This window comes from Pteropus vampyrus, unplaced genomic scaffold (genome assembly GCF_000151845.1).
Source record: "Pteropus vampyrus isolate Shadow unplaced genomic scaffold, Pvam_2.0 Scaffold347, whole genome shotgun sequence".
Taxonomy (NCBI): domain Eukaryota; kingdom Metazoa; phylum Chordata; class Mammalia; order Chiroptera; family Pteropodidae; genus Pteropus; species Pteropus vampyrus.
The window spans coordinates 865626-882814 of record NW_011889128.1 but is presented as its reverse complement, the minus strand read 5'-3'; the positions used below and the strand labels follow the sequence as shown (position 1 = coordinate 882814).

The 17189-nt window shown below is 50.7% G+C and overlaps 2 protein-coding genes across 10 annotated transcripts; both read left to right on the top strand.

Moving 5' to 3' along the window:
* The first annotated feature begins 900 nt into the window (after positions 1-900).
* On the top strand, positions 901-5221 carry BCKDK (branched chain ketoacid dehydrogenase kinase). 8 transcript variants are annotated; one of them, XM_023522438.1, is made up of 12 exons: positions 902-1019; positions 1617-1983; positions 2108-2176; positions 2268-2378; positions 2696-2743; positions 2825-2944; positions 3022-3120; positions 3312-3385; positions 3722-3850; positions 3943-4032; positions 4565-4723; positions 4893-5221. In XM_023522438.1, exons 2-12 carry the CDS (start codon positions 1789-1791, stop codon positions 5032-5034), a joined length of 1236 nt encoding a protein of 411 aa, XP_023378206.1. In that variant the 5' UTR covers positions 902-1019; positions 1617-1788; the 3' UTR covers positions 5035-5221. The 8 variants fall into 8 exon arrangements, with proteins under 8 accessions (XP_023378207.1, XP_023378209.1, XP_023378206.1 ...); XM_023522435.1 differs by having other exon boundaries at positions 4878-5221; XM_011378599.2 differs by having other exon boundaries at positions 4817-5221.
* Positions 5222-7720: 2499 nt separating this feature from the next.
* Positions 7721-17161, top strand: KAT8 (lysine acetyltransferase 8). Of its 2 annotated transcripts, none has more exons than XM_011378597.1 (11): positions 7721-7970; positions 9345-9419; positions 9498-9673; positions 13119-13172; positions 13256-13420; positions 14189-14278; positions 15759-15899; positions 15997-16090; positions 16167-16341; positions 16543-16697; positions 16956-17125. In XM_011378597.1, the coding sequence occupies exons 1-11, from the start codon at positions 7760-7762 to the stop codon at positions 17018-17020; spliced, it is 1401 nt and encodes a 466-aa protein (XP_011376899.1). In that variant the 5' UTR covers positions 7721-7759; the 3' UTR covers positions 17021-17125. The 2 variants fall into 2 exon arrangements, with proteins under 2 accessions (XP_011376899.1, XP_011376900.1); XM_011378598.1 differs by having other exon boundaries at positions 7724-7970; positions 16191-16341; positions 16956-17161.
* Positions 17162-17189: the final 28 nt, after the last annotated feature.

The window sequence follows — 17189 nt, the reverse complement described above, 5'->3', positions numbered from 1 at the left end:
AACTTTTCAATGGCTTTTTACATCCTCAGGACAAATGCAGACTCTTTTCCATTCGTGATCTGGCTCTGGTCACCGCATTTAGTCCCCCTCCTTTATAGTTGCCACATGGTTGTAGGCATATCCTCAGATTATCCAGGCTATTCTCTATCCTGCCATAATGCCCTTTCCACTCCAGCTCTGGTGCCTGGCCAAGTTCTACTCATGCTGCACCTGTACCAATGTCCCAGTGCCTATTTGATACTCCCACAGCATCACATAGGCTCTCATCACAGCTGATGACATTGAAACTGTCTTCCGGATGGGGAAGGGTCTATTTATTTGATTCAACACCCAGTATCCTCTCCTGGCACAGAAAAGTCTCCCAATCAGTGTTTGTAGGCATGAATAGATGAATGATAATAATACCTAACACTTATATGGTGCTAGTTCTATGCCTGGCACTGTTCTATAGGCACTTTATATATATAAATTCATGTAACCACACAACCCCCAGAGTTGCTACATCCTCATTTTACCAATATGTAAATTAAAGCATTGATCAGTTTAAGTAACTTGCCCCAGATAGTAAGTGGCTGAGCTGGGTTTTCAACTAGACAATCTGGTTTCCGATAAATAAATCAAGAGCTGGAAGGAGAAGGCCAGGACGTTAGGGAAGGAATTCAGGTAGGATTTGGGTCTGTGCACTTTACATCTAAGGTTCTTCTTGCTCTCTCCAGTTTCGCTCCTAGGGAGCCCATTTTTATAGACTAGGAGACAGAGGGCCAGGGAGCCCACAGATAACTCTGGGAGCCCGGTGGAAGGAGCTGTGGTATTTATTTGGGAGTACGGGAGCAGGGCACAGCCAGGATGGGTTGGCTACTGGGTTGCGAGTTCTTTCCAAACTACAACTCCCAGGAGGCACCGGATACCCACAGCCCACGCGACGTCACAGCGGCAGAGGGCGAGGGCAGCTCGGCTAGCCCCGCCCGTCGACTGTTGGGCCTTTACGCTCGGACCCTGGCCCTGGCTCGGGTTCCGCGGTAAGTGGAGCAACCGTCGCAGACCTTGCCGGCGCGGGTTTTGCAGTGTGCGCCCACAGCCTCCGCCATTGTGCTGGACGCGGGGCTGGCATCTACCATATGGAGCGGGGGGGAATCCAGGCCGAAACGAGTGACCTGCGGAGGGGGAACCTAGATGGGGACTCACGGGCTGCAGCTTCCATGCAGCCGGCACTCCGGCGCACAATGGGCGCACAATGCCGTGTGTCGCACGTAAGCTGGCTGGGCTAGGGTAGAGGGCCGGGGGGAGGGGCGGGGGTCAGAGTCTGAAGGCGCAGAGTAGGGGTCGCCCCGCCCCTGAATGGGGGTGCCCAGGACCAGAGGAAGCAGGAGCGAGGTTTTCCGGCTGGACGGGTTTGAGGATCCTCTTCGCTCCAGACCACCAGATAGAGCCTCAGGTTGCAGAATAGGAGCTCCAGAAAGCAACGTTGTACGGGTTCGGCTTGTATGTGTTTGGGGAGGTGGTTGAAGGGGTGGGCAGAGATCGCCCAGTCTGAGGATCCCAGTGCCTACGTGGAGAGATGGTGCGGGTCGTCTGGATTCGGATCCTTACAATTCCCCCTTACCCGACCCCGGTAGATGGGAGCTGCTCCTCGGGGGCTGAGCTTGTCAGCATCCTCCTACGGCCCTCGCCTCTGAAGTCAGAGAAGAGCCCCTACACCCACATCCCTCTTGTCCCGTTTTGGGGTCGCCTCCGTCTACCCGGTGCTTAGCCCTAGTGGCCTCCTTAGTCCGACAGAGGAGCAGGACGATGATACTGGCATCTGTGCTGGGGAGTGGCCCCCGGGGCGGGCCTCTGCTCCGTCCCTACCTGGGGCCTGCACTCTTGCTCCGGGCACGCTCCACATCAGCCACCGACACACATCATGTGGAGATGGCGCGGGAGCGCTCCAAGACCGTCACCTCCTTTTATAACCAGTCAGCCATCGACGTGGCAGCTGAGAAGGTGCGCAGCTGGGGCAGCGAAGCCCGGGTTCCTCGCTGGAGTGGGTGTCCAGGGACGGGGTAGAGCTAATGTGACGGGGCGAAGTGTTGGAGAGCAAGTGCTCAAGCCCCATCTGTCCCTCCAGCCCTCAGTCCGCCTCACTCCAACCATGATGCTCTATTCTGGCCGATCTCAAGACGGCAGCCACCTTCTGGTAAGACTCCTGCCCCCTATTTTCCTCTTGGTCCCTGGAGCTCTGACCCAGCCACTCAGGCCCAAGCCCTGCCTTCTCTTTTTTCTTCTAGAAAAGTGCCCGGTACTTGCAGCAAGAGTTGCCAGTGAGGATTGCTCACCGCATCAAGGACTTCCGCAGCCTTCCTTTCATCATTGGCTGCAACCCCACCATACTGCACGTGGTAAGGTGGCCTGGAAGGGGCATGGGTTTCCCTAGTATAAGGGACCTTAGATCACTGTGCCCACCACCCAAAGGGCAAATGGGGAGATGGGACCAGAGTGGCAGAGATTTGCCAGCCAAAAGGTTTCAGGATCTAGAGGACTCAGATTCAAACCTTCAGAGGCCAAGGCTGCATATTCATGGGGGCTTGAAAGGTCATGGTGGGGATTCGAACCTAGTGAATTGGGGTGATGGCAATTCCCATGGGCAGGCGTGGGTAGTTGTTCTCTACCCAGTGCCCACAGCATCCCTGTGAATTTCAACACCTCTTCCTTGCAGCATGAGCTGTACATCTGTGCCTTCCAGAAGCTGACAGACTTCCCTTCGGTGAGGGCTGGGCCAGGGCAGGGTGAGGGGCTGAGAGGTCAGGGCCTGGACCAACCATGCTCATGACTCTGTGGCCCGCAGATCAAAGACCAGGCGGATGATGCCCAATACTGTCAGCTGGTGCGTCAGCTGCTGGACGACCACAAAGATGTGGTGACCCTCTTAGCTGAGGGCCTACGTGAGAGCCGGAAGCACATACAGGTCATGGACAGTGCAGTGGGGGCCTTTTGGGGGGGTTTGGAAAAGGCACAGGGTTATTGAGACCCCACTGTTTACAGGATGAGAAGCTTGTCCGCTACTTCTTGGACAAGACACTAACTTCAAGGCTTGGGATCCGCATGTTGGCCACACATCATCTGGCACTGCATGAGGACAAGGTGGGGTGCTGGGACCTGATACTCACCTGTGAATGTCAAGTGAGGCAGAGAGGACCAAGCCAGGGGCCTCCGTGGGCTGGGGACCTGAGCCAAGGGCCTGGGGCCACTTCATGAGTCTGGAGGCTATAAGCATTTAGTTGCTGAGGTGTGGGTAGAGGTGCTGCCTAGTCTGACCTTTTTTCTCCTGCCAGTCTGACTTTGTTGGCATCATCTGCGCTCGTCTCTCACCAAAGAAGATTATTGAAAAGTGGGTGGACTTTGCCAGGTGAGGCTAACACAGCTAAGGGGTTGGAAGGATGTCTTTGGGCAGGAAATGCTTGGGTTTGAGCATTTGCCTGGGGCATGGGCTAAGGCAAGGTTTTTCAACTGTGGTACTATTAACATTCTGGGTCAGATAATTCTGTTTTGTTGGGGCTGTCCTGTACTTGTTAGAATGTTTAGAAGGATCCCTGGCCTTTACTCACTTGATGCCAGTAGTACTCCCCAGTTGGGACAAGCAAAAATATCTTTAGAAATTGCAAAACTTCCCTAGGGGTGGAGCATGGGGGCAGAAGTGCCTCCAGCTAAGAACCACTGGTGTAAACCTTACTTTTACCCACAGACGCCTGTGTGAGCACAAGTATGGCAATGCCCCCCGTGTCCGCATCAATGGACATGTAGCTGCTCGATTCCCCTTCATTCCAATGCCACTGGACTACATCCTGCCTGAGTTGCTCAAGAATGCCATGAGGTGGGCTGGCTGGATATGTTGAAAGGGGATAGACAGGAACTGGGGTGAGGCTGGGTTACCACTACTACTATTGGTCTTTCCCCGCTGCATAGAGCCACGATGGAGAGTCACCTAGACACTCCCTACAATGTACCAGATGTGGTTATCACCATCGCCAACAATGATATCGATCTTGTCATCAGGTTTGTCTTGAGTGGGAGATGGGTAGGGGTGGACAGGGGTTCCGGACACTATTTTTGACTTTCTGTATGACCGCAAGCCAGTACCCACTCCACTCTGACTTAATCCTTTGGTCAGACAAGATATTCTTTGGTCCTGAGATTGTCATGAGCTGGATGAGAATGAATCTGGGGCCAGCTATAGGCCCCAGGGCTCTGTACTTGGTAGGAACTGAGGGGCTTGCAATGGGGAGAGAGTCAAAAGTAACCAGTCTACGATGCTGGGCTGAGAGTAAATGTTAAGTTCTATGAGAAGGTATAGTCAGTCGCCCAGGCAGAAGTGAAGATAGAGAAATGTAGCTTATAAAAAACAAGGCCCAAAGGTCTAGGTGGACCACATTCCTTTGGGTAGAGAAATGTAGCTTATAAAAAACAAGGCCCAAAGGTCTAGGTGGACCACATTCCACCTTTGGGTAGAGGGTGGCACTGTCTGTCTGGGAGGTAGTGAGCCTCCCACCAAAGCTGAGCCAAGCCTATATTATTGACATCCTGCCAGGATTTCAGACCGGGGTGGGGGAATTGCTCACAAAGACCTGGATCGTGTTATGGACTACCACTTCACTACAGCTGAGTCCAGCACCCAGGACCCCCGGATCAACCCACTCTTTGGCCACTTGGACATGCACAATGGTGGCCAGTCAGGACCCATGCATGGGTGAGTTCCCACCAAGCTAGGATGGAGGGGTAGGGGGGGCCCCCGGAGACTCACACCTCTGAAGCCCCTGTCCTATCCCCTACCTACCCCCAGCTTTGGCTTCGGGCTGCCCACCTCACGGGCCTATGCGGAGTACCTTGGTGGTTCCCTTCAGCTGCAGTCCCTGCAGGGCATTGGCACAGATGTCTACCTGCGACTCCGTCACATCGATGGCCGGGAAGAAAGCTTCCGCATCTGATCCCACAGTCCTTGACCCTGCCCATCCCAGGCCACACACCCTGCTCCACACACTGCTGCATCTTGGGTCCTAGGACCCCAAATGGATGGACTTACATGGAGCCAGCGCCACCCCTCAATGGGGTCCACTGCTTACCTGCCTCCAGGCCTTGGTGGGGAAGTGGGGACACTTGAGGTCTCCAGCACCAGCTCCTTCCTCGTTCCTGAGGAACCCCATTTTGACCTGCTGTTTGTTAATTAAAGTTCACATTTTGAATTCTCTCTCGGGCACCATGTGTGGGGAGGGCAGGTGAGTTTTTGTTTCTGACCCCATTCAGGTTCCCTGGGCCCTTGGGTTCAGTTAGTTCATGCCCAGTCTCTTAACTGTCCTAACAGTCTGGCAGACCAGTAGAAGTGGCCTCTAGTCTCTTACATGTTTGATTTGGCGGGAGTGGAAGTGACTCTGGCAGTTTGTGCAAAGATCTTACATTCATTTAACAGATGTTTTCTAGCCAATATTTAAGGGCCAAGTTGGCCCAGCTTCAGTTCTGACTCTTCCCTTCCTGGCAGTCAGTTTCTGGAGGTGAAAGTCACCAGACTGGGCAGCTACCTGAGCCACCTGATTCCTGAGCCTGAGTAAGGTTAAAAATACTGCCCACCACCTGTGCCTGCTGCTGCCAAGGAAAAGAACACACAATATTGTGCCTTGGCAGGCCTCAAAGTATGGTGGGGCCCTGGTAGGGAGGGTGAAAGGGCTCCACAGAGCAGGCGGGGCCTCCTGCCCATCTTGCTAAGGAAGTAGTCGTTCTGAGAGCCTGTGTGGTGGACTGCTGATGGAGGTGGGGGATTGAGTGGGGAACAGAAAACCAGTGACTTGCCAGGCTGAAAATCCTGCTGGCTGTAGTGCAGGAGGGTGAGGCTAGAGAGGTAGACCACAGTAGTCAAGGTGCAGGGCCTTAAATGTACAACCAGGAAGCAGAGGCTTTATCCTAGAGGCAGCAGGTATCCACAGATGGGTTTTAAGCTAGGAAGGGATGTTTCGGGTTGGATTCCCTAGAAGCGGACCCTGAGAGGGATTTGTGTCCAAGTGATTTGTTGAGAAAGTGTTCCTGGAATGGAGTAGGGGAAGCAGGAAAGGGAAGGGTAGGAAGCCACGCAAGGATGTGATCTCAGGCAAAAGTCCAGCGCTAGTAAGTTTTGAAAGCAACTGGAGGCAAGAGAGCTAAGCTTCACAATCACTGGTGAACTCCATTTGACAGTCATTAATGTCTGTGATGGGAGGTAGAGGTGCAGAGGTACTTGATCGCCCCAGGCCGAAAACTTCAGTTTTCAGCTATTTCAGGCAAAATAGCTCTCTTAGCCAGAGGGGCAGCTTGCCAAAGAAAAGCCTCTGGTGCTGGCTTTTGAAAGCACATCAAAGGTAGTCTGGGCACACAGAAGCAACAAAAAGATTCCAGGGGATATGACTGAAACACCTGACTGGTTCTTGGAGAAACAGACTCGCACATTTAAAAAGCCACTGGTGGCCAGTTGATAGGGAGAACAGTGAGGAGGTTGGTTTAGTGATACTCATCAGGGATTTATAAAGCCTAGGCTAATCCTTAACTAGAAAGGACAGCATCCCTAATCGAAGATGTTGGGTGAAGTCAAAAGTGAGGCACTGGAACCCTGGCTGGATAGAATAACAATCTTGAAGGTGGGGGCTGGAGGAGTGAAGAGTAGGAAAAGGCATTACAATTTTTTTCTTGCTTTTTTATTTTTTATGCTGCCAGACACCTGGTATTCACTGTCCCTCCCCACAAACTCCTTCATTTCCCAAAAGCCAAATTACCAGTACTTCCCACTACCATCCCCCCACAAATACCTAACTCAGATATTTCTTGATTTGTGAGTTTTAAGCCCTGTTCTCAGGCGCTGAGCATTTCACCACTCTTAGAATAGTTTCTAAGTCCTATAACCAAATTATAAAACAAGATTCAGAGTGGCTGAAGGAAATGTTTACAGAGCACCTACCTTGTCTGGCACTGTGCAATCACTTGTTTTGTATACACAAGAAGTAGATAAATACATGGTTTAACCTTTATGTAGTTGTATGGCTTACACAGTTATAAATAGTTTAACCCTTACCGACGCTCTGAGAATGGACACGTTTGTACAACTTACCAAGGATTCCTCACTAAGCCCCAGACGCTCTCCATTATGTCCACTGCCTTTGGCTAGTTTCTATTCAGGGGACGTCTGGTTTTGGTGGCTCAGTCCTTTGCTTAGAAAGGCTTCATTCTGTGAGAGAGATTTATTGTCTATCTCTGGACACACCCGTCCGGTTTCCCCCACCCCAATTGTATCTCTCCCTCCCTGAACAAGGCCGTTTCTTCCATCTTCAAAAAAGGCGTCACCGGTAACAGGCTGGCGGAAGTGGCAGCGCAGGGGTGGGTGTTAATTGCAGGCCGGTAGCCCTAAAATCCTGTAGACAGGGGGGCTGCTCTGGCTCCGCCAGGTTAAAGGGAGGATAGCGCCCCCTGAGAACAGGCGCTTCTTGGCTTCCTCGGGCACCGGGGCCGGGCCCTTTAAGGGATCGAGCTGAGTCGTCACAGCCGCAAAGTCCTCTTCAGCGATAGGGCGCAGCCATATTTCCCCTTGGAAAGAAGGGAACTCTAAGGCGACAGAAACAACAGACGGCGCCGCGAGACAGGACTAGCCAATGGGCTCCTGCCACATCATAGACCCCCTCTAGGCGGCTGAGGCCTCCGCCACGCGGCGCTGACCCGGAGCCAAAAGCGCTGCGCGGCGCGGGCTTCTGGCGTCACTTCCACCACTGCGATGGCGGCCCAGGGAGCAGCTGCGGCGGTTGCGGCGGCAGCTCCAGGGGTCGCGGGGGAGGGCGAGCCCGGTGCCGGCGAGAATGCAGCGGTCGACGGGGTCGCCCCGTCTCCGGGCCGCGTCTCTCCGCCGACCCCTGCGCGTGGCGAGCCAGAAGTCACGGTGGAGATAGGAGAGACGTACCTGTGCCGGCGTCCGGATAGCACCTGGCGTGAGGGCGGAGCCCAGGGCCAGAGGGCGGGGCTTACGCCACGGGGCGGGGTCGGAGGAGGGTTCTGTGAGGGGCTGGGAATCGTGGGGACCGTGCTTGAGGAGAAGTGAATGCAGAGTTTCGGGCGATCTCGGGCGCCGCCTGCAAACCCCACCAGTCAGTTATCTGATTCTGCATGTAGAGCTCCCATCCCGCTTCCTTGCCCAACCTTAGGCTTCATTCCCTTTTCTCTGTTAACTCTGCTTTCTCACTGGTCTCTCCTGTCTCTGCGACTTCCCCTTACACCTGTCCCCAACAGCCACCAGCGGAGGAGACCTCCCAGAACACAAAAACGACCTTCCTCTCCCGTCCTCATCTCTCCCCATCTCTCCTCTTCCCTCCCCTCCCCTCATCTTCAAAATAAACCCCAGAGTTCATCAATGGTATTCATCTTTGTGATCTCTCTGGTTTTTAGCCACTTCTAGCAACAGTCATTGCCAGACCAGACCACGCTATACTCTTTGAAGACCATGTATACCTTTTGCTACCTATGCCCTCTGTATGGAACGGCTTTTCTCCCCTTTCTTTCTCCTTGCCCACCTGGCTAGCTCCTGTTCCTCCTTTTAACACGATATACCCCTGTGATGCCATTTCTGACTGCCTTCAGGCAAAGTGAGTCATACTCTTCTGTATGTTCCTGCAACATTTTCTTCATACCTCAGCCACAGTAAATGTAACATTGTCGTCATTGTCTGTATCATCCTCTATCAAAGTGGGAACTTCTGGAGGGCAGGACTGCTTGTGATTTGTTGCTGTGTCCTCTGTTCCCAGCAACAGCACAGCATAGGGCCAGACAAGCAGTGATTGCCTTTCTCATTTACTGAATGGTCTGCTAGTTGTCAGGCACAATACTAAAAGCTTTAGAGGCATTAACTCACCCTCTGAGGTGGGCACTATTATCTCTGTTTTACAGATGAAGAAACCAAGGCTCAGAAAGCCAAAATAACATGCTCAGTTAAATATAGCTAGGAAGTAAGGAGTTAGAATTATATATAAACCCAGGCTGTCTGACACCAGAGCTAACCCTCGTGACCTCTGAACAAATAAGCAAATACAGTAAAACAAGCATTGAATTTGGAGCCAGACATAAACTCAGTTAAGTATTAGCTTTTATCACATTTCAAATCTGTAAACCTTGGTAAGCCTCATTTCTCTCATCTGTAACAGCCCATCCTCATAGGCACACCTCATAGGCAGTGATTGAATGGAATGGCAGATGTGGACAAGTGAGGTTAGCTTACATGTGGCCCTGGAATCTGGAAACCACTCCTCAGTATGAAGGATCCCTCTTGCCCTGCCTTCCTTCCTGATGATCCTAGCCTTTTTCCTTGACAGATTCTGCTGAAGTGATCCAGTCTCGAGTGAATGATCAGGAAGGCCGAGAGGAATTCTATGTACACTACGTGGGCTGTGAGTGACTTGGGGTATCTGGGCCTGGGTGGTGGGAGAGGGGTGGAAAGGCAAAGCTCTCATGGCCCATTCTCACAGTTAACCGGCGACTGGATGAATGGGTAGACAAGAACCGGCTGGCACTGACCAAGACAGTGAAGGATGCTGTGCAGAAGAACTCAGAGAAGTACCTGAGTGAGCTGGCTGAGCAACCTGAGCGCAAGATCACTCGCAACCAAAAGCGCAAGCATGATGAGATCAACCATGTACAGAAGGTCCGGGCTTCCTCCCCTTCCCCATGGCCCCAGGAGGCTCAGCTACCTTTGCCTACTCCCTTGGGTCCCAGTGCCAAAACCATAGCAGCTCCCATTTCTTAAGCTCCTACAGTATGTCAGAGACTTTACCTACCTCTTCTCATGTACTCTTCCCAACTGAGAAAACAGAGACTCAGAAAGGGCAAGGGTTTGGCTACAGTCTCACAACAATGAAATGGCACAGCTGAGCTTGGAACTCAGGCCTCTTGTACCAATAATCTGTTTTATCTCCTGTTGGTTATGCCACATTAGATAATTGTCTTGAAGTCCATAGGGAAGAAAGAGAATGAATGGTATTAGGCACTTGCTATTGCCAAGAATCAAGCTGAGTACTTGTACATGTATAAGCTTATCAAATCCTCTCTAACAGTCCAACACCACAGGGATAATTATTTATTTAATTTTTTTGCAGCCTAAAAGTAGGCTTAGAGAGGTTAGGTAACTTGCCCAAAGTGACACAGCTAGTAAAAGGGTGGGCTGAAATTAGAATAAAAATGGCAAACATTTATTGGCTTGTGACCCAAAGTTTTAGCCTAAGTATTTTAGTACATGATCTCATTGATGTTTCACAGCAACCCTGTGAGGTAAGCATTATTCCCAGTTTACAAGGTAGGTACAGGTTTAGGAACTCAATCAGGAATTAGATTTGCCAACTAGATTGTTCTACTTCAGGGCACAAACCCTTAACCATGACTTTGACACATCCTAGAAACTCAGGCCACTTGTTTCCAAAACCCAGGTTCTTTTCACCAAGGCCTCCTGCCCCTCAGAGATTACTTTCCTCCCACTCTGAGCTTCAGTTTCTTGATTCGTAAAGTGGAAAGTGTAAACAGGAACTAGGCACACAGATATTCATTAATTTCAACCAGTGCTATTTCATCCTTCTGAATGCTCTTGTACTTTGTGGCAATGTTTGTCAAACAGCTGTTAATAGATTAACAGTTCAGTAGGTTGTGACTAGTATTTAAATTTTAAAAATGGAAGAAATAGGATTAAATAGAAAATATCAGAGTGTGTTGTATTTTATTAAAGGTAAGTATTATTTTGAGAAGTTTTTATTTCACATACAAATACATGTGTGTATGTACACAAACGTCAACTAATTTACAGTGCTAATTGCACTTCCTACTATGGATTGTGATAAAAAAAATTGAAATACCCTGAACTACAAAGACCCCTCAAAGTCCAGTTGAACTTCCTATGATAAATGGAAATCTTCTACATCTGTACTGTCCAATAGCCACTAGCCACATGTGGCTCTTGAGAACCTGAAATGTGTTTAGTGTGATTAAGAATTAAATTTTATTTAAACTTAATGAGTTTAAGTGGCCTCATGTGAGTGTGGGCTGTTCTACTGGACAGCACAGGTCTCAGGTTCTCAGTTCCTCAACCAATTTGCACTGCTCAGTTAAGTCTAAACGATATACCTCTACGCTGGCAATCAGCCAGGCAGATGACAGTGGGTCAATGGTGATAAAATCAAAGTGGATAAACATTGAGTTAACAGTCAGCAAGGTTCTTCAGAACCTAATTAATGTCTTATTCTAAATAAATTGCAGCATTTAAGAAAAGTAGTGTTTTTGTAGTTCTTTAATGCATTTGCAGAAGATTGTGTTTTGTGAGAACTGAGAAATGTGTTTTAAGGAGGTATGTGAGGAAGAAAATCTTCCCTCATCTTTGCAGGGGTTAGGCTCAGCGCTGGACAGACCAGAGTTCTATGCCCAAATATGCTGAGTGCCAGTTCTGTGACCTTGGGCAAGTGACCTCATCTCTTTGTGCCTCAGTTTCCTCTTTTGTGCAGTGTGAATAATGAGCACTCTTGTCTCAGGCTTCTTGTGAGGGCTAAATGAAATAATGCCTGTGGAGTGCTTGACATTTGGAATAAATGGCAGCTAGCTTGTCCCTAAGGGCAAGTGACTTCTCTCCCTGCCTGTTTACTTTTCTGTAATGTAGAAATGAGAGTGCTGTATATCAGGGTTGCTGAAAGGGTTAAATGAGGCCATATGGGCAAAGTGCTTTGTGGAAGGGGGTTCTGGGTAAAACGTTGGCTCTTTTTTCTCTTCTCAACTGCAGGGCAAGGCTGTCGTCTACTCTGGTTTAGGTTGTAGGCCTTCTTGGGTCCCCACTCCACTGTCAGGCTAGATTTGGTTCCTCCTACAGAGTATGGCCAAGGAACAGGATGTGCTGTGACTGTGACATAACTCTAGCCCTTGCTTTCTAAGGACTCGGAAAATAGAGGAAACCAAGTGGGGGCACTTAGAGATTATTGTTGTTGACCATTATATTCCTGACTTGGGAAGGAGAGGGTATATTCCACATCAGAAGAATTCAGTTATGCCTCACGGAGGTGGAGGGAAGGGTACTGACCCTTGAGGGACAGGAAAAAGCACAGTAAAAGCAGTTAAACATGTTAACTTACAAAGTTCTAGCTCATTACACACACCTGGCTCATGTTCTGTACTAGTTCCGGTAAGCATCTGGTGGCAGTAGGATAGGGAAGGGCATTCACGGTAGAAGGAACTGCATGTGCAAAGGCACAAAGGCTGGAAAAAGCGGGACTTTGGTAGCAGTATAGATTTGAAGGGGATGAGGCTGGAGGCTGGGAATCTAAGGAAGCCTAGTCAATTGTCCGGACTTGAGATGGTGGCAGTGGCTATTTGGAGTGGGACAGAGAGGAGAATTCTAGAGAGGGACTAATTCCAGAGAGTTCAAGGAGGTACAGTTGACAGGTCTTGGCCATTGATTGAGTACCAGGCTGAGAGAGGGAGGAGTCTTAAGAGCAGGCCCATTATTGGTCTCGGGTAGTTGGATGGAGGGTGATGCTCCCAGTGAGATGAAGAACCCAGGAGGAGGAACAGGTCTGTGGGGAGGAAAGGTTGAGTTCCCTTCTGGATGGACCCCTTGAGTCTGATGTGCCTATGAGAAGGACCTCTGGGAGCAGTCCCTTGGGCAGGCAGCTCCTTGGGTGCTTAGGAAAGAGGTTCAGGCACACTGGGAAGTTGGCAACAGTTTCTGCCATGGGCATGGAGGACAAGATCCATTATTTCCTTTGTCTCACATTAAATTTTGGCTGTCCTGGATTGATCCCGTTGTGAAGTTGAAGCTCTTATCAACCCAAGAACTGGAACCAGGCCTCCTGAACCTAACTCTCTGTTGATCAGACAAAAGATCCAAACTTGGGCATCAAAGATGTCTGGGATTTATGGGTGGGTGGGCAGATGGGAGAGGAGCTTGGACCAGCCAGCTTCATAACCAGGTAAAACAAGCTAGCTATTCACATGATTATTATTATCACTTAGGGGATGAGGTCTGGAAGACAGGAGGGAACTGTGGGTTCTGGGACAGGGAAAGGACAGCCTGACCACCACTTCTGTTCACCTCTGTCCACTGCTCTTTCCTTGCCCAGACCTATGCAGAGATGGACCCCACAACAGCGGCTTTGGAGAAAGAACATGAGGCGGTAAGAAGAGACGGGTCCTGACTGTCGGCCCTCCCTACCTCGCTTTTTTTTGCCCCAACTGAGCCATCCACTGCCCTCCACAGATCACCAAGGTGAAGTATGTGGACAAGATCCACATTGGGAACTATGAAATTGATGCCTGGTACTTCTCACCATTCCCGGAAGACTATGGGAAACAGCCCAAGCTCTGGCTCTGCGAGTACTGCCTCAAGTACATGAAATACGAGAAGAGCTACCGCTTCCACCTGGTGAGGCTGCAGGGCTGGACTGGCCTGCTGAGGGTACTGAGGCAGCAGCACTGGGAAACAGAGATGAGTCCAGAGGAGTGGAGTACAAGGAAAAACTGCCTATGAGTCGAGAAACCTGGATTCCAGCCTGGCTCTGCCTTTGCTGGAGTGACCTTGGCCAGCATGCTACCCCTCCCCAGACCTCATTTTCTTCTTATGTGGAATGGGGACAGTAATTCCTGCCCTTACCTCCTCCTCGGGTCCCTTGTCCTTCACCACATGTTTATCAAAGCCAGGTTCCTCAGTGCAAAAGTAGTAGCAAGCACAGCCCCCTGAGCAATGAGACTGGAAAGCGTGGACAGATGGGAAGCATTGGTACATGGGAGCTGCCAGGGCAGGGGGCTCTTAGCACTCATGCATTGGGGTGTTCTTCAAAGGGTAGAATCTATGTCTAATGTATGCAGTTCAGGAAATACTAATAGGGATCAGAACCCCCCGCCTCCCCCGAGTCCTCTAGAGCCAGGCCAGCCTGGACTTGTAGCCATCTAGCTGTGTGATATTTGAGCCAGTTACCTAACCCCTCCGTGCCTTGGTTTCTTCATCTGTAGAATAGACTCTGGCTCCTCAGGTTGTTGGATTACTCAATGTAGGTAAAGCATTGAACCCAGGGTCTATAGATGGGGAAACTGAGAGAAGCAGACTTGCTGTAAGCCACACAAGGCAGAATGGGGAGCACCTAGCATAGAACCTCAGGGTCTCAAGCCTCTTTCTCCCCATCCCTACTCCCAGGGCCAATGTCAGTGGCGGCAGCCCCCAGGAAAGGAGATCTATCGCAAGAGCAACATCTCTGTGTACGAGGTGGATGGCAAAGACCACAAGGTAAGCTAGTAGGGGTGAGTACTGGCACCTCCTGGGCAATCTTCACCATCATCCAAAAATAGAGGCCAGCCTTAGAATGAGCTCCACCGGGTAAAGGCCTGTGGGATCATCCTTAGCCCGACACTTGGCCTTTGGCTGGTGCATAGTGTAAACACATGGCCCTGTGATGCCAGCCTCCGGGACCAGGTTTCCATTCTTTCCCTGAGGACTTTTCTCCTGATGGGATAGTTTAGGTTTGGGCAGTCTGGAATTCAAGTGGAATTCAAGATTGCCATGCCTGAGGCTGCTTCTATAACCACTTTCTCTTTCTGCCTGAAGAAAAGCTATTTTTTTCCTGGGGGCGGGGGGAGTGCTGTTTTGTGTAAGATTTCCTTCCTGAGAGCTCTAAGTCCGATGGTTGAGTTCTTTGTTCTTGGCAGAGACTCCAGTGGGGCAGGGGGCGCCTTTAGGACCTACTTTACTGTCATCGAGAACCTGGCCTTTGCTTAGTCAGTCTGAGGTTCTCATCAGATGTCCCCATTTTCCATGGAAGGGCAATGGAGTGTAAGGCTTCTGAGGGGCTCTTGGCTTCAAATTTGCCTCTCACTTTCTAGCTGACCTTGAACGAGTTACTTAACATTGTTTGTTCCTGCTTCCTCATCTCTGAGACAGGAGTCATGATAACATTTACCTGAGAGGGTTGTTAGTGGAGTAACTGAGGCAGGAATGTCATGTACTTAGTATGATGCCTGGCATCAGGTAGGTGCTTAGTAATGGGCCTTCATTATTTTTAGTAACCTGTTGAGTCTCATCAGCTTGGTGATAGCTTGGGGAATATCCATTCTAAGCCCAGTCCTTGCCCACTGCTCTGCCTTCCTCAGTGCCAACAGGGGGAATGGCAGAAAGAACTCCAGCAGGAGACATGGGTGTTTTTGCCAGCTCCATCCTCTGCCAGCTTTGAGGTCTCAGGCCTCAGTCTCCTAAATAGATGGGACTAACCACGCTGGGCTTACAGTTTTTGGGTCAAATGAGAGTAGATATAAAAGGTGTCATACACCAGAGGGATCCTTGATCTGTGCCACAAAGCCAACTTTAACGTCCTATTGTTTCTCCTGATGTTTGTTTCTGGCCTTGGGGTGCCTGGGCCTGTAGCAGGGCAGCTGGTGAGGATCAGCAGAAGAGTATCGCCAATGGGCAAACTACTCAGGCTTCAGAGTCAGGCTCGAGGCTTGTACAGTCAGCAAACATTTACCAAACACTCAGCTTTGTGCTTAGCCTGTGCTAGGTGCCGAGGACACAGCCTTGAACAACATGGGGTTGAACTGCACAGGTCTCTGTACACGTGGAAACCTTATACTGCTGTTCTGGTGAGAAGCCTGCTTCCCACTGGCATCTCTCTGGAGCCTGGCACTTGCAGAACAGGGCAGGAGCTCCTGCCCGGGCGTCAATGGGCTCATTGTACTTGCTTCCTGAGCCTGCTTCCACCTCCTTCACCCCTCAGATTTACTGTCAGAACCTGTGTCTGCTGGCCAAGCTTTTCCTGGACCACAAAACATTGTACTTTGACGTGGAGCCTTTCGTCTTTTACATCTTAACTGAGGTGGACAGGCAAGGGGCTCACATCGTCGGCTACTTCTCTAAGGTGCTGGGTCGGGAAGCCCAGGTTGAGGGAGGGTGGAGAATAGGAACTGGAGTAGGGGCTGAGCCTCCCTAGAGTTTCTGATCTCTCACCACTGTAGGAGAAGGAGTCTCCAGATGGGAACAACGTGGCCTGCATCCTGACCCTGCCCCCCTACCAACGCCGTGGCTATGGAAAGTTCCTTATTGCTTTCAGTGAGTGGCTCCTGGCCTGTCCAGGACGGGACAACTGTTGTGGGGGTGGAATGCCAGAGCGGAGCTGGGTTTTCAGGACTCTCCTTTCTCCCACTGCCAGGTTATGAGCTATCCAAGCTAGAGAGCACAGTAGGCTCCCCTGAGAAGCCACTGTCTGACCTGGGCAAACTCAGCTACCGCAGCTACTGGTCTTGGGTCCTGCTAGAGATTCTGCGAGACTTCCGTGGCACACTGTCTATCAAAGACCTTAGGTGAGGGCCCTGGTCCCCAACCTTGTCCAGGGCATGCTGTCTGTCCATCAAGGACCTCATGAAGCAGGTTTCCTGGAACCCTTAAAGAGGGAAGAGTAACTCCTAAGATTGGCCATGATCCTGTCTCCTTGTCCCCTTTTGCTGTCCCAGCCAGACCCCACAAGGGAACTCTCCCAGCATCTGCTCCATTTCTTTATGCAGCCAGATGACCAGTATTACCCAGAATGACATCATCAGCACCCTACAGTCCCTCAACATGGTCAAGTACTGGAAAGGCCAACATGTCATTTGTGTCACACCCAAGCTGGTAGAGGAACACCTCAAAAGTGCTCAGTATAAGAAACCACCCATAACAGGTAGGTGGGGGGCTACCTAGGGCGTGTGTGGTGGGGGTAGGTATAAGGACTACTGAGAGCCGAGGCCTCCTTTTTGCTGTCATATGATCCCAAACCAGTCTGACCAGCTCCCAGCACCAAAGCCTGGGGCAGACTACTCATGCCTGGGTTTCCCTGCCCCCTCCCCAGGACTCAGTCTGCTCTTGTTTTCACCTAGAGGTGAAACCTGGCCTGGGCCCAGAAGCCGAGCCCTGCCTCTCATGCCTCTTTTCCCCACAGTTGACTCTGTCTGCCTCAAGTGGGCACCCCCCAAGCACAAGCAAGTCAAATTCTCCAAGAAATGAGTGGCCTGTACCCCTGCTGCTAGACCTGCACCTCCTTGCCCTTTAGCCTGTAAATATGTACAAACCTGTTTCGTCATTTTTTAAATAAAGTAAGTTCTCCTGGTGGCTCTGGACTTCAGAGGTGGGAGGAAGAGGCCAAGAGCTGATGTTCTTCATGGTATGTCTCACA